Source organism: Poeciliopsis prolifica, unplaced genomic scaffold (assembly GCF_027474105.1).
Source record: "Poeciliopsis prolifica strain line A6 unplaced genomic scaffold, Auburn_PproV2 SCAFFOLD021, whole genome shotgun sequence".
Classification (NCBI taxonomy): Eukaryota; Metazoa; Chordata; class Actinopteri; order Cyprinodontiformes; family Poeciliidae; genus Poeciliopsis; species Poeciliopsis prolifica.
In genome coordinates this window covers 2,141,503-2,154,904 of record NW_026562396.1, presented here as the reverse complement: position 1 = coordinate 2,154,904, position 13,402 = coordinate 2,141,503, and the positions used below count along the sequence as shown (strand labels likewise).

Genomic DNA, 13,402 nt, shown 5'->3' with positions numbered 1-13,402 from the left:
ATCACTTCTTTAAACATAGTTATACTATGGTATCACTTCCTTTTGAGCACAACTGCATTCTAGCATAGTGATGTGATGCTGGCTGGAATCCATATAACTGTTTCCCTTGAGGCAAGATATTGAGTTAGGTATTTTTGCCTCCATGTCTTATCCGAGTGTCATGAATGTGCAGGCAAGATGCATCATGAATTAATATCTAATCACGCCCTGGCCAATTGCAAGCCTGAACACAGGCAGGAATGTGTCCTCTGATGAAAGGTAGCTAGCTATTCCATAAGTCATTTTGCTTTTTTCCTGAAAAGTCAACTCAAAAAATAAATCCAACCTGGAGGAAATCTCCAATCACCAAAAGCAAGATTGACAAAACGATCCATGTGGAAGAGTGACACTTTCTTCTCAACTGAAGAATGCTCCAATGTCTTGGGGTTGTTGCTGCAAATCCCCTGTTATCCTCACTAACCCCGATCATATAACAGCCAAAAGGACATATCCAGAAGATCTTGAAAATCAGGAATCTGAGTACAAGCAGAGAAGAAAAAGGATCAAACACAGAGAACATTAAAACGTCTACACACTTCTGTTAAAATGCCAGCTGTTTGTGGTATAGTAAAACACAAGAACATGAGAAATAATTAACTGTAATGTGATGTACAATTTGAAAAGTTAAATTGAAAAACAAGCAGATATGCTTGAGGGGAATGTTTAAAAAAATATATTAAAGCTACAATAACCTGATTAAACTAAGTCTTTATTGGTCCACCATATGTATTAATTTTACATCTTTCTGTGAACACATCTGTCATCAGATATAGAGAATCTGATAAACCATAATTAAAGTCTGTCAGTTTTTTTTTCACATTTGCTCCTTTTCATCCTTTAGAGATTTGTACCGTGTGGCCTCACGGTACAAAGGTATAAGCCAGGAGAAGGATACAAAAATAATCTAGAGAAATATCTATATCTTGGGTCATAATTAAGATGATCATCAATACCTGGAGAAAATGTAGAGCAACAAGGATTGTATTAAAGCTGGATCTTTCTAAATAACTAATAAAAAGTAACAATCCAGAATCTGGTCCTGAAAAGACTTTTACAGTAACACTGAAGGAGTTGCAACAATCTCAAACTTATACTGGTTAGATCCACATGTGACAACATCTGTACCTCCATATGTCCAAACAGAGGTGAGACAGAAGACTTTTGTTGAAAAATGTGACAAGGCCTGAGAAAAGTAAATTAAATGTTGCAACTCATATTAGACAATATGAGTTGCAACATTTAATGACTCAGATGCTGATGACTGTGCGCAGAAAGAATCTCCTGCAGCTCTATGTGTTAAAGCAAATCTGAAGAACCCTCAGACTGAAGACACCATTGTTGTATAACAGTTTTATGAAGAGAATTTTCAGGGTTTTTTTTAATTTTTATGAAGAATTCCTCTTCATAAAAATATTCCTCATCATCTCCAGAGGTTCCACAGAAATCCCCAGAATAAAACCATCCTTCTTTATCAGGTTGCTGTTTCAGTCCTTGGCTCTGACGCTGCTCCCCAACAGATGATGGAGAAGAAAGTACAATCTCCACAACTGAATATTCAGCATAGTGCTGCAAGACTTTAAGGACTTAAAACTTGCTTGGTAATGAAAGTCTGCAATATTCCTTCTTATAGACACTTCACTGTTGAATCTCCAGTCCAGTCTGTTGTCCAGATGAACACCGAGGTATTTATATTCCTCAACCACCATCATTTCTTCTCACATGAAGGAAATAGGGTCTGATCTGTTTCAAAAATCCTTTCATTTGTTTTATTTACATTGAAGAGGAGATCCACCAGATCTTTTACTCAGCTTCTTGTCCATCTCTGATACAACCAGAGCCTGCAGTGAGAGGTGACAAGTACATCTCAAGACTGAATGCCAAAGTAGAACAAAAAGGTGTTTGAAGAAAGTATATAGAGATGTGCACACTTCAATAACCATGCTGTTGCATCTTTTTAAAATTTTGAATATTTTTTCCTTTAGTCAGATCGGGCTTCCTTTTAGTTGAAATGTATTTGGTATATTCATAAATGATGCCATGCTCTTTGGTAAAATAAGTTTCCAGTCAATCTAAATATATAGAAGGAATAATACAGAAGATGTATTCAGCAGAAGCAGACAAAAAGAGAAGTCATCTTGTTCAGGGAAATGATTTGGCAATACTGAGTTTTGAAATGAATTGCTTAAAGTCCTGAACTTGAGAAAAGCTGCTGAATGTAGACTCAGTGTTTCCTTTTGTTAAAATCTATAAGTTTTTTCTTTTGATGTATCTATACAGACATGGAGGATGAATAAATATATTTTCACTTTTCTGTTAGCGTGAAAAAGACATTAACAGCTTTTGACTGATGTAGAATATGATTGTGAGAGGAATTTACCATGAGTTTAAAAAATATGCTCACTCAAAAAGAAATCTGGGTACCAGCATATTATATGCTGGTACCTTTCCATAAAATGCCTTGCAAATATAATAAAATCTCCCTCGTTATTTTGCATATTATCTAAACTCCATTTAAAATGGGCCAGGAGATCTTTAATCGGAGTGTCATACTTATTTGATTTGTATTTGTAAAAACTATTGTAGTTTGCGCAACAAATTGTGCAAACTATTGTAAAAAAAAAAAAAGTTTACACAATTGCAAACTATCTTGTTATAATCTGTAACATAAAGGTCCCATTCAAAAGCACTAAGTTTGGAGAGTGGAAAAATTCTGGGGTATTTAAATCATTTTTAAGGGACTACTTATATGTACATTCACACTAAATACCAACAAAAAAATTGGAACAAAACAATCTTTATTAATAGCTTCAAAAACACACAATTTCAAAACACATTTTATACATTCCCAAAAACATATTCCTCTGTCTCCTATACACATCAAAGAACATTGACATAAAGTGCTTCACAGTTACATTCCTTAGATTTTATTTACAATATTCATATTGAGGGAGGCAGGAAAGGTCTAAGGGAAGGACAAGAAATTTTACAAATTAAAAAAAAATAAAAATAACCAAAGCTTCACAGAAAGTCCTGGGCTCAAATGTCCTTTCTTTGTAGATTTCACTCCAGGTATTTTGGTGGCCTCTCATGGTCCAAAAATAGCAATTAGGTTAATCAGTCACTCTAAACTGCTCTTGGGTTTAAGTTGTACATTGTTGCCATGTGTAGTTCTGGTGACCTGCCCTTTCTCTTGCCCCTTGGCTGCTGGAGCTCCTCCTGGGCATGGCTAGAACATGGATGGACGAGGTTGTCAATAAGTATTTATGTCAAAACATTCCTTAAACATCTAGATTAGATCTGGGAGCTCTTGAGTGACTTCCTTCGTATGGACTCATAGGATTCCTCATTGAAAAGTCTTTCGATTGTGGAGACGAGTGAATTTTTGATGGCACGGCCCAGGCCTCTGGCAGCAAACACGTACAGCACAGGATTAAGAGCACTTTTGATGTACACCAGAAACAGCGAGATGTATACGGCCTTCTTTGCTGAGTAGTACAAATCAGACTTCTCCTCTGCCAGGGCTTGCACAAAGCGACAGACAAAGTAGGGCACCCAGCAGGTGAGAAAGAGGACCATGGTGGAAAAGAGCACATGGTACATCCTGGTCATCTTGCGTGCCATTGATGGCGTTGTGCCATTGGGTGTTGAAGGCATGGCTTTGTTAATGGTGAGCAAAACAGCCAAGTTACTTGCCACAAATACCATGAGAGGCAATATGAAGCCAGCTATTGTTTCTGTCAGAAACAATCCTAGATTAAAGTTTCCGCTCTCCACGCAATGGTATTTGCCGTACACAGTCTTCAGTTCAGCAAAGTAGATGTAGGGGATAGAAAAGATGAAGGCCATCAGCCATAGGACTCCACATACCAGAGGAACAGCCCAGGCGGGTCGTTTCAGTCGAGCCCACACAGGCCTGAGTAGACACAAGCAACGCTCCAGAGCCACAGCACAAAGGAGGAAAGCGGAGGCGTACAGCCCCAGACATCGCAGGAACATTACCAGGTGACAGAATTCACTTCCAAATGGCCAACTGTAGTTGTTTATAATGTAGCCAACCATGAGAGGAGTCCGCAGGAGCAAGATAAGGTCAGCCACGGCCAGGTTCAGGACGTAGACTCTGAAACTGCTGGCAGCGCGCGTTTCCTCAGTGCTGCCTCTGCGTATCAGGTGACGCCTGCCCCGTAGACCAAGTGCCCAGACCACCAACCCATTCAGAGGCACGCCCACCTACAGGAACCAAGCAGAGAAGAAAGAAATGTTGATTTTCCAATTAAACATATCATGCCTGATTTCTCTTTGGCTTTCGCCCATCAAACAGTTTTCATCATAAATGTAACGGACACAGTCAGCCAGTGAGCAACAACTAGTGCATTTTTCATTCCTGAAACTCAAAGAAAATAAGCATTTTCAGTCATGCATATTATGGTTTTGTAAATAACTGCAGGTGGAACATTTCTTACCAGAAAAATAAGCAGAGTGACTGTAATTTGGACTCCTCTGGACGCATCACCCTGCAATTGGCTGCTAGAGTTAGCAGAGGTCTGTGTTGTGTTTTCATTAGCCATGGAGGTGATGTGGAGCAAGAAAAAAAACAACACCCGTCCTTAACTCTGCAAAGACACAAGGAGAACGATTGCACATATGTTGTCTAAAATGAAGAAAAAGTCGATGTCCTAAACTCAAACCAGACTGAAACCACATACTTCCTTTCTGTCATCCTCTGCTGTTTTGTACAAGAACAACTATACTAGCCCTTTAGCAACCTAAAGGGCTCAAACATTATGTGAACCAATTATTTGTGTTTTTTTCTCCCCCCACAATAATCTATTATGAATAAACAACTGCACACAGTAGGCGTAGCCGCACAAGTGATTAAGGTGAAAGGAATCTATTAGTAGTACATTCAGTAAGCCTGAGGGTTCTGCACAAACCTGCATTCAGACCTGTTTGTGTTGCTGCATGCAATGACTCCCATGTTAATGAACACTTTATCTTCACCCGCAGCAAAGTTATGATTGTAGCTGAGATTACAAGCTCATACCAATAACTGGTTTTTTCACTAGAATCCACAGTAACTAATGTCAATTAAAGACAATTTAAAACCTGAGGAATAAAAGCCATCCATTTAATTAAAGAGTCGGTTGCTTACCTTTTCAGTGTTCCTCAAGTGTGGAAGAAATGGAGCGACACCTAGGAGAGGGAGTTCCTGCTTGCTATTTTAACATCTCTCTCTCTCTCTCTCTCTCTCTCTCTCTCTCTCTCTCTCTCTCTCACTCTCTCTCTCTCTTGCTCTCTCTCTTTCCTGTGTGTGATTGCAACATTCATTTCTATTTCCAGTAATATCTGCAAAAGAGACAAACAATCTTAACATGTAGAGCGTAAAAGGCATTTGCTCTTTGTTCAAACAATTTTATCTGATGCTTTTGTTGCGCAAACATGCATTTGGGTATAAAATGGCTCAGTGAACAAATGTGTCCATCACAGGGTTATAAAATCTCAAGTGAAAAGCAACAAAGTTTTACCTTCAGGTTTCTAGGAATATCTAAATCTGTATTTGAAACAAACTATTTCAAATACAGATATTTTAAACTATTTGCTCTCTGATAGCATTATATTTCAGTTTTAAGAAGCCGAAGTGATGGTCTCTTCATGGTTCTGCAGAAACCTCGTAGTTGAAAGGGATGTATTCAGGGAGGTTTCTATAGCCAAATGTATGACATTTTACATGCAAATGTCACTTTGCAGGTCACACATCAGTCACAATGCACTTTTATGACACAGTCATGAAGTGACTGAAACTTAAGGTTTACACACAGAATTTTTTGTTATATATTATTATTCTTATCATTATTATTATTATTATTAGTAGTAGTAGTGTAGGAGTTGTTGTAGTAGGATGTAAGAACAGTACTTTGCCCACTCATTCAGAATATGAATTTGTATTTGAGTTTGTGTGTTTAATTCCATTTTCTTTTCTTTGTTTTCTCGCTGTCGTTCATAATGCTTGCTGTGTTGGTGTCACAAAACTACTGATAACAGTTGTTGATCAATGGAGCACTACTTCCTGCTTTCCGAAGAACGTGAGCATGCAGGTATCTGGTCTGACAACCAGCTGACACCTGCTGAATTTCTAGGTGTCGCTGATTTCTTTATAACAGTTTGATTTATTTGTTGTGGAGCCAGAGCATAAAAGGATAATGTGAAATTAGACAAGAGATATAATTTAGCTTGTTTTTGTATGTCTTTATCAGATGTGTTTTTGTGTTTTAACGAAATGAGATATTCTTCTGCAACCATTGTGTGGTAATCGGAGTTTGTGGACGTTTCCTGATTGGCTACTATTCTGGCACCCACGAGATGCTAACATGACGTCCGGTGTGCATGAGAGAACTGTGGTTTTTCTTGTTAAGCACTTCTTTAAACCACTGTGCAAAGTTTCAGCATTATTTTCATACAACCATAGCATTCAAATTTGTGAATGAGGGCAGGTATTTTGATAATTTAAACACTGTAAAATACAGTTCGTATGAACATAGAGAAGAGGACAGAATACATGTTAGATAGTCAGATGATGCATATGCTTACCTTTGATTGAGGTCATCAATTTACAACATTTTTTAGAGGATGCAAACACATGCCCAGCTACTGATTCTGAATTATCAATCATTAATTAATCAGATTTCTTTGTTCAAAATGTGAAATTATTATTATTATTATCTTGGAGGACCAAACACTCATCTTCAAAGTTACAAGAAATAAAGTTTCTTTCTTAGTCAACCATGCAAATAAAAATCCGAGCCAAACTAAAAGTGGAGAATTCAGTGCAAAGTCTGGACCATCAAACTCTTATCCTCTCTCTGTACCTGACATTGTCTCAAATGTCCCAATTGACACTGATAACAGCTCTGCACATTTAATGAATGCAATGTAAGCGAAATAAACTAACTGATCAGGCTGATTGAATATACTCTTAGCCTTTTCATCAGATATTTCCTCAAATGTTAATTAGCTAAGTACCTCTGCATAAAACGACCTCAAACCTAAAGCAGCAACGAGTGGCTGCTTTAGGTTTGACGTAAGATTAAAACTCACTTCAGAATTATTTTGCTGTGCTTCAGAAAGTCCAAACACCTGCAAGCAATAGAATATGTGACCTTTTAAAAACTATGGTTTGCAAAATTGAACCCTCAATCCCATTCGCAGCAAAAATCGTTTGAACACTTCACTCACACTTTTCACTGTGATTACAAAGCAATGCCTTCGATGCAGTAGTTTGCTCACATCACCAGATGGCGACGTTGCTCGTATTGTAAGCTGAATGGACATTTAATCAGTATTTTTATGAAGATTTCTTGTTCCAGGTCCAGATTAGGGAAGCAAAGTAAAGGTTGCAAACAGATATTTTTATTTGTAGACCTTATTCAATTTAATTTCTTATAAGACAAAAAAGGTTGGGGAAATTTGCTGATTTTGTTCTGAAAAGAATTTGGCATTTTAAAACATCTATGAATTACATTGAAAGGTTTTGAAATTCTTGTGTACCTTTTTGATTTGAAAACATAAGTATAACATTACAGCTGCCTCTAGAGAATTGTCAAATATATTCATCGCCACATTATGGAATGGTATTTATTTGTATGATAATGCTGACAATAAAACAGATTGGGTTTCATATAGTTACTGGGTTGGCTGACATTTTTGTTATTTTTAACTGATCAAATTGCATTGCAAGTAAGGAAAATTCTTCCCGAGTTTTATTTTTGAAAATGTAAGAAAAAAAAAAAAAAAAACCCAAACAAACACAAAAATGTCTCTTTAAATATGCAAAATTATTTTTATTGTTTTAAAGTTATTTCAAGACTTTTTTCTTGTAAAAAACAAAACTATAAAATATTATTTTATGAACAAAAAGCTCTAAATACTACACTAACTAATTTGGTTTCTATGGGATTCCATCAACTTTGTTTTTGTATTTTGAAACATATAAAATCATAGAATTTGTAGCACTTACTAACTAGGCTAAGCTATCATTGGGAAGATATATGAACCATTGTCATGAAATCAAAAATCAGTTGTAAAGGATAAAGTTTTCATCTTTCCTTTAATCAATTTACATGATGAATATAAGTAAGGAAGGATGTAGTGTAAATTTCCAAGAGTAAAACTTATTCGACATCAAAAAGACCACACCGATTAGAAAAAAACATAAGGTAATTTAATTTTATCTTTATGTATTAATGATAACCATAAATAATAATAATAAAAAAGGTTTTCATGGCTGAGGAACATGCATTCTCCAGCATGTATTTGAAGGGGAGAGTATTGGACAGATTAAAATTAGGATTAGAAAACCAAAGTTGGAATCACCTTTTATCTATCAGCTTCTCAAACCATTCCAGAGACTTTGTGGTCCAGACAGACATGTTTTGCAACTTAGAATTGGTCACTTGGAAAAGAATGTGGTTCTGGTTACTGATTGTGTTCGCATTTACGGTTTTCTCAAAGTTCCTCACTTTGTGTTCAGAATCAATTTAAGGAAACAAAAAACAAAACCTTTGCTGAAATTTTACTCAACATAGACGAATGTAGCCCAGTGTATGATGCAATTAAAAACATTTATCGCAACACAATGTTGCAAGTCATTCAGACTTCTGGCTCTTGGGTTCCGTTTGCATGTTTCTCAAAATGTAGTGGTGAGGAGGAGAATTTCTGTAGAAAGAAGTTGCCAATCGGGCCTGATCGACCAATCAGAGGTGGACCTTAGAGAACTGCGATCATCACCTTGTGGCAGACAGACAGAACTGACTGTTGTTTTCCTGCCATGTACTTTAGACTCAGGGGGAATCTGAGAATGTAAACAAACTTTCCTTATAAGACCTTTTTGTAATAAAGGTGTTCATATGGAATAATATTGAATGAAATGCACGTCTGGATTTCAGAGTTTAACACAATCTTAATTTAATCGCATACATATTGGTGGTGTTTACTCTTTTGGATTTTGTTTCTTTTTCTTCTTCTTCTTCCTGCTGTTCCTTTTAGGTGTCTCCACACTTAATCGTCAGCCTTGTTCATTTTTATAAAATTCATTTTAGTTTATTTACATTGCTCCAATTCAGAACAAGTCATCTTGAAGCACTTAACAAAAAAAAAAGTAACTTCAATCCAATGATTCTAATTATTTAACAGTGCTGTCAAATTTATTTCATTTTTAACATCTGTTTGAAAAGTTTATACGTAAGGATTCCCACAGGTGGTTGAGTTGTGTCGTTGACTTCACAGCAATCGTCCATGCAAGGCATGCATGTAGTGACAGTGGAGAGGAAAAACTCCCCGTTAACGAGATTGAAACTTCCAGCAAACAATCATATGCCACGACCGACCAGGGGCTTGAAAAGACAGAGCATACACACCCAAAATAAATAGAAGAACTGAAGTAGGAGTATTTTCCAAACCATAAACCAAAACAAGGGTTAAAGCCAAGATAGTTGGGAGAAATGAGGCAAGTTGTATGTTTAGACACTTCATTTGCTCATGTTTCTTTTACAAGACTAATACAATTTGACCCATAAAAAAGTATTCTCATCTTTTGATTTCACAAATCATGTCCTGATTTCTTTAACGCAGGAGAGCTTTCTGTAGTGCTTCGATGGTCACTTGCTGGGTTTTTCCATTTTCTTCTGAAACAAGAGACTTTCAAACAAGTTTTGTGGATTATAGGTTCTTTTAGGCCTGACAGTTCTTGTTTTTCTCCCCACAAGTTTAGTTTCCATAAAAATGTAAGATTATACAGTGTAATGAATAATTAGAACTTGATGGAAATCACCCTACAAGCTTGAAGAAAAAGAAAAAAAAATCTTTCTATTTGTCACTAACCAAAACCAAGAAATGGGAACAGCTGCTTCCCAAAGAACCTGAAGTTGAAACAAAAACTTCTGTTAATTTTAAGAAAATACAGTTCAAATGAAATGAAAGACTTTGTTTGTTTGTCGTATTCAGAACCTAGTTCTGCTGCCCTCATACAGCAGGCAAAGTGATTTAAGTAGATAAAGAGTTAAGGTGTCTGTGTGTATATTCAAGGTGGTTTGTGGGATTAAATTTTAACCAGCGTCGGTCTTTCCGCTTCTGACGCTGCACCCACGTTTCCTTTAAACCAGCTAATTTTAGACCCAGGACCCCAGCCAGCACATGAGTGGGCCCCACTTGTGTTTGATGTGGGCTACATGGGTAATGAGTGGGCATGGGTTTTATCTGGGCGAACTGCATGGGACACATATGGTTAACCTAAAATGAGACCCATATGGGCTGGCCCATATGGGCTAAATGCATGGGCCCTATTCAGCAACTAGGTGGGCTATCTGGGAATGGGATAGTACTGGGCAACACTATATGGGGCCCATGTGGTTTCAGTATCATGGGCCCAACATGGGAAGCCCATGTGGGCTGACCACATTGAACCCACCTGACATCAGCATGGGCTGACCATATATGGGTTAGACCTGGGTGTGGATATGTGGGCCCCAGTCCTTTTTTAAGTGGGCTATCTGGGAATGGGATAGTACTGGGCAACAGTATATGGGGCCCATGTGGTTCTAGTTTCATGGGCCCAACATGGGAAGCCCATGTGGGCTGACCACATTGAACCCACATGACATCATGGGCTGACCATATATGGGTTAGACCTGGGTGTGGATATGTGGGCCCCAGTCCTTTTTTAAGTGGGCTATCTGGGAATGGGATAGTACTGGGCAAACAGTATATGGCCCATGTGGTTTCAGTATCATCCCAACATGGGAAGCCCATGTGGGCTGACCACATTGAACCCACATGACATCAGCATGGGCTGACCATATATGGGTTAGACCTGGGTGTGGATATGTAGGCCCCAGTCCTTTTTTAAGTGGGCTATCTGGGAATGGGATAGTACTGGGCAACAGTATGTGGGGCCCATGTGGTTCTAGTATCATGGGCCCAACATGGGAAGCCCATGTGGGCTGACCACATTGAACCCACATGACATCAGCATGGGCTGACCATATATGGGTTAGACTTGGGTGTGGATATGTAGGCCCCAGTCCTTTTTTAAGTGGGCTATCTGGGAATGGGATAGTACTGGGCAACAGTATGTGGGGCCCATGTGGTTCTAGTATCATGGGCCCAACATGGGAAGCCCATGTGGGCTGACCACATTGAACCCACATGACATCAGCATCTGCTGACCATATATGGGTTAGACCTGGGTGTGGATATGTGGGCCCCAGTCCTTTTTTAAGTGGGCTATCTGGGAATGGGATAGTACTGGGCAACAGTATGTGGGGCCCATGTGGTTCTAGTTTCATGGGCCCAACATGGGAAGCCCATGTGGGCTGACCACATTGCCCACATGACATCAGCATGGGCTGACCATATATGGGTTAGACCTGGTTGTGGATATGTGGGCCCCAGTCCTTTTTTAAGTGGGCTATCTGGGAATGGGATGGTACTGGGCAACAGTATGTGGGGCCCATGTGGTTCTAGTATCATGGGCCCAACATGGGAAGCCCATGTGGGCTGACCACATTGAACCCACATGACATCAGCATGGGCTGACCATATATGGGTTAGACCTGGGTGTGGATATGTAGGCCCCAGTCCTTTTTTAAGTGGGCTATCTGGGAATGGGATAGTACTGGGCAACAGTATATGGGGCCCATGTGGTTTCAGTATCATGGGCCCAACATGGGAAGCCCATGTGGGCTGACCACATTGAACCCACATGACATCAGCATGGGCTGACCATATATGGGTTAGACCTGGGTGTGGATATGTGGGCCCCAGTCCTTTTTTAAGTGGGCTATCTGGGAATGGGATAGTACTGGGCAACAGTATATGGGGCCCATGTGGTTTCAGTATCATGGGCCCAACATGGGAAGCCCATGTGGGCTGACCACATTGAACCCACATGACATCAGCATGGGCTGACCATATATGGGTTAGACCTGGGTGTGGATATGTAGGCCCCAGTCCTTTTTTTAAGTGGGCTATCTGGGAATGGGATAGTACTGGGCAACAGTATGTGGGGCCCATGTGGTTCTAGTATCATGGGCCCAACATGGGAAGCCCATGTGGGCTGACCACATTGAACCCACATGACATCAGCATGGGCTGACCATATATGGGTTAGACCTGGGTGTGGATATGTGGGCCCCAGTCCTTTTTTAAGTGGGCTATATGGGAATGGGATAGTACTGGGCAACAGTATATGGGGCCCATGTGGTTTCAGTATCATGGGCCCAACATGGGAAGCCCATGTGGGCTGACCACATTGAACCCACATGACATCAGCATGGGCTGACCATGTATGGGTTAGACCTGGGTGTGGATATGTAGGCCCCAGTCCTTTTTTAAGTGGGCTATCTGGGAATGGGATAGTACTGGGCAACAGTATATGGGGCCCATGTGGTTTCAGTATCATGGGCCCAACATGGGAAGCCCATGTGGGCAGACCACATTGAACCCACATGACATCAGCATGGGCTGACCATATATGGGTTAGACCTGGGTGTGGATATGTGGGCCCCAGTCCTTTTTTAAGTGGGCTTTATGGGAATGGGATAGTACTGGGCAACAGTATGTGGGGCCCATGTGGTTCTAGTATCATGGGCCCAACATGGGAAGCCCATGTGGGCTGACCACATTGAACCCACATGACATCAGCATGGGCTGACCATATATGGGTTAGACCTGGGTGTGGATATGTAGGCCCCAGTCCTTTTTTAAGTGGGCTATCTGGGATGTAACTGGGCAACAGTATATGGGGCCCATGTGGTTTCAGTATCATGGGCCCAACATGGGAAGCCCATGTGGGCAGACCACATTGAACCCACATGACATCAGCATGGGCTGACCATATATGGGTTAGACCTGGGTGTGGATATGTGGGCCCAGTCCTTTTTTAAGTGGGCTATCTGGGAATGGGATAGTACTGGGCAACAGTATGTGGGGCCCATGTGGTTCTAGTATCATGGGCCCAGCATGGAAAGCCCATGTGGGCTGACCACATTGAACCCACATGACATCAGCATGGGCTGACCATATATGGGTTAGACTTGGGTGTGGATATGTAGGCCCCAGTCCTTTTTTAAGTGGGCTATCTGGGAATTGGATAGTACTGGGCAACAGTATGTGGGGCCCATGTGGTTTCAGTATCATGGGCCCAACATGGGAAGCCCATGTGGGCAGACCACATTGAACCCACATGACATCAGCATGGGCTGACCATATATGGGTTAGACCTGGGTGTGGATATGTAGGCCCCAGTCCTTTTTTAAGTGGGCTTTATGGGAATGGGATAGTACTGGGCAACAGTATGTGGGGCCCATGTGGT

General features: G+C 40.1%; 1 protein-coding gene across 1 annotated transcript; it reads right to left on the bottom strand.

Moving 5' to 3' along the window:
* Positions 1–2,817: 2,817 nt before the first annotated feature.
* LOC129369540 (C3a anaphylatoxin chemotactic receptor) lies at positions 2,818–5,248 on the bottom strand. The gene is made up of 3 exons (XM_055045030.1): positions 5,189–5,248; positions 4,500–4,649; positions 2,818–4,266 (listed from the first exon to the last, which is right to left on the bottom strand). The coding sequence occupies exons 2-3, from the start codon at positions 4,602–4,604 to the stop codon at positions 3,331–3,333; spliced, it is 1,041 nt and encodes a 346-aa protein (XP_054901005.1). The 5' UTR covers positions 4,605–4,649; positions 5,189–5,248; the 3' UTR covers positions 2,818–3,330.
* Between the last annotated feature and the right edge of the window lie 8,154 nt (positions 5,249–13,402).

Excerpts from the sequence above, each read along its gene's own strand:
- LOC129369540 (XM_055045030.1), bottom strand. The coding sequence starts at position 4,604 with ATGGCTAATGAAAACACAACACAGACCTCTGCTAACTCTAGCAGCCAA. Across the intron at positions 4,267-4,499 it reads TCACTCTGCTTATTTTTCTG|GTGGGCGTGCCTCTGAATGG; the intron begins GTAAGAAATGTT and ends TGGTTCCTGTAG.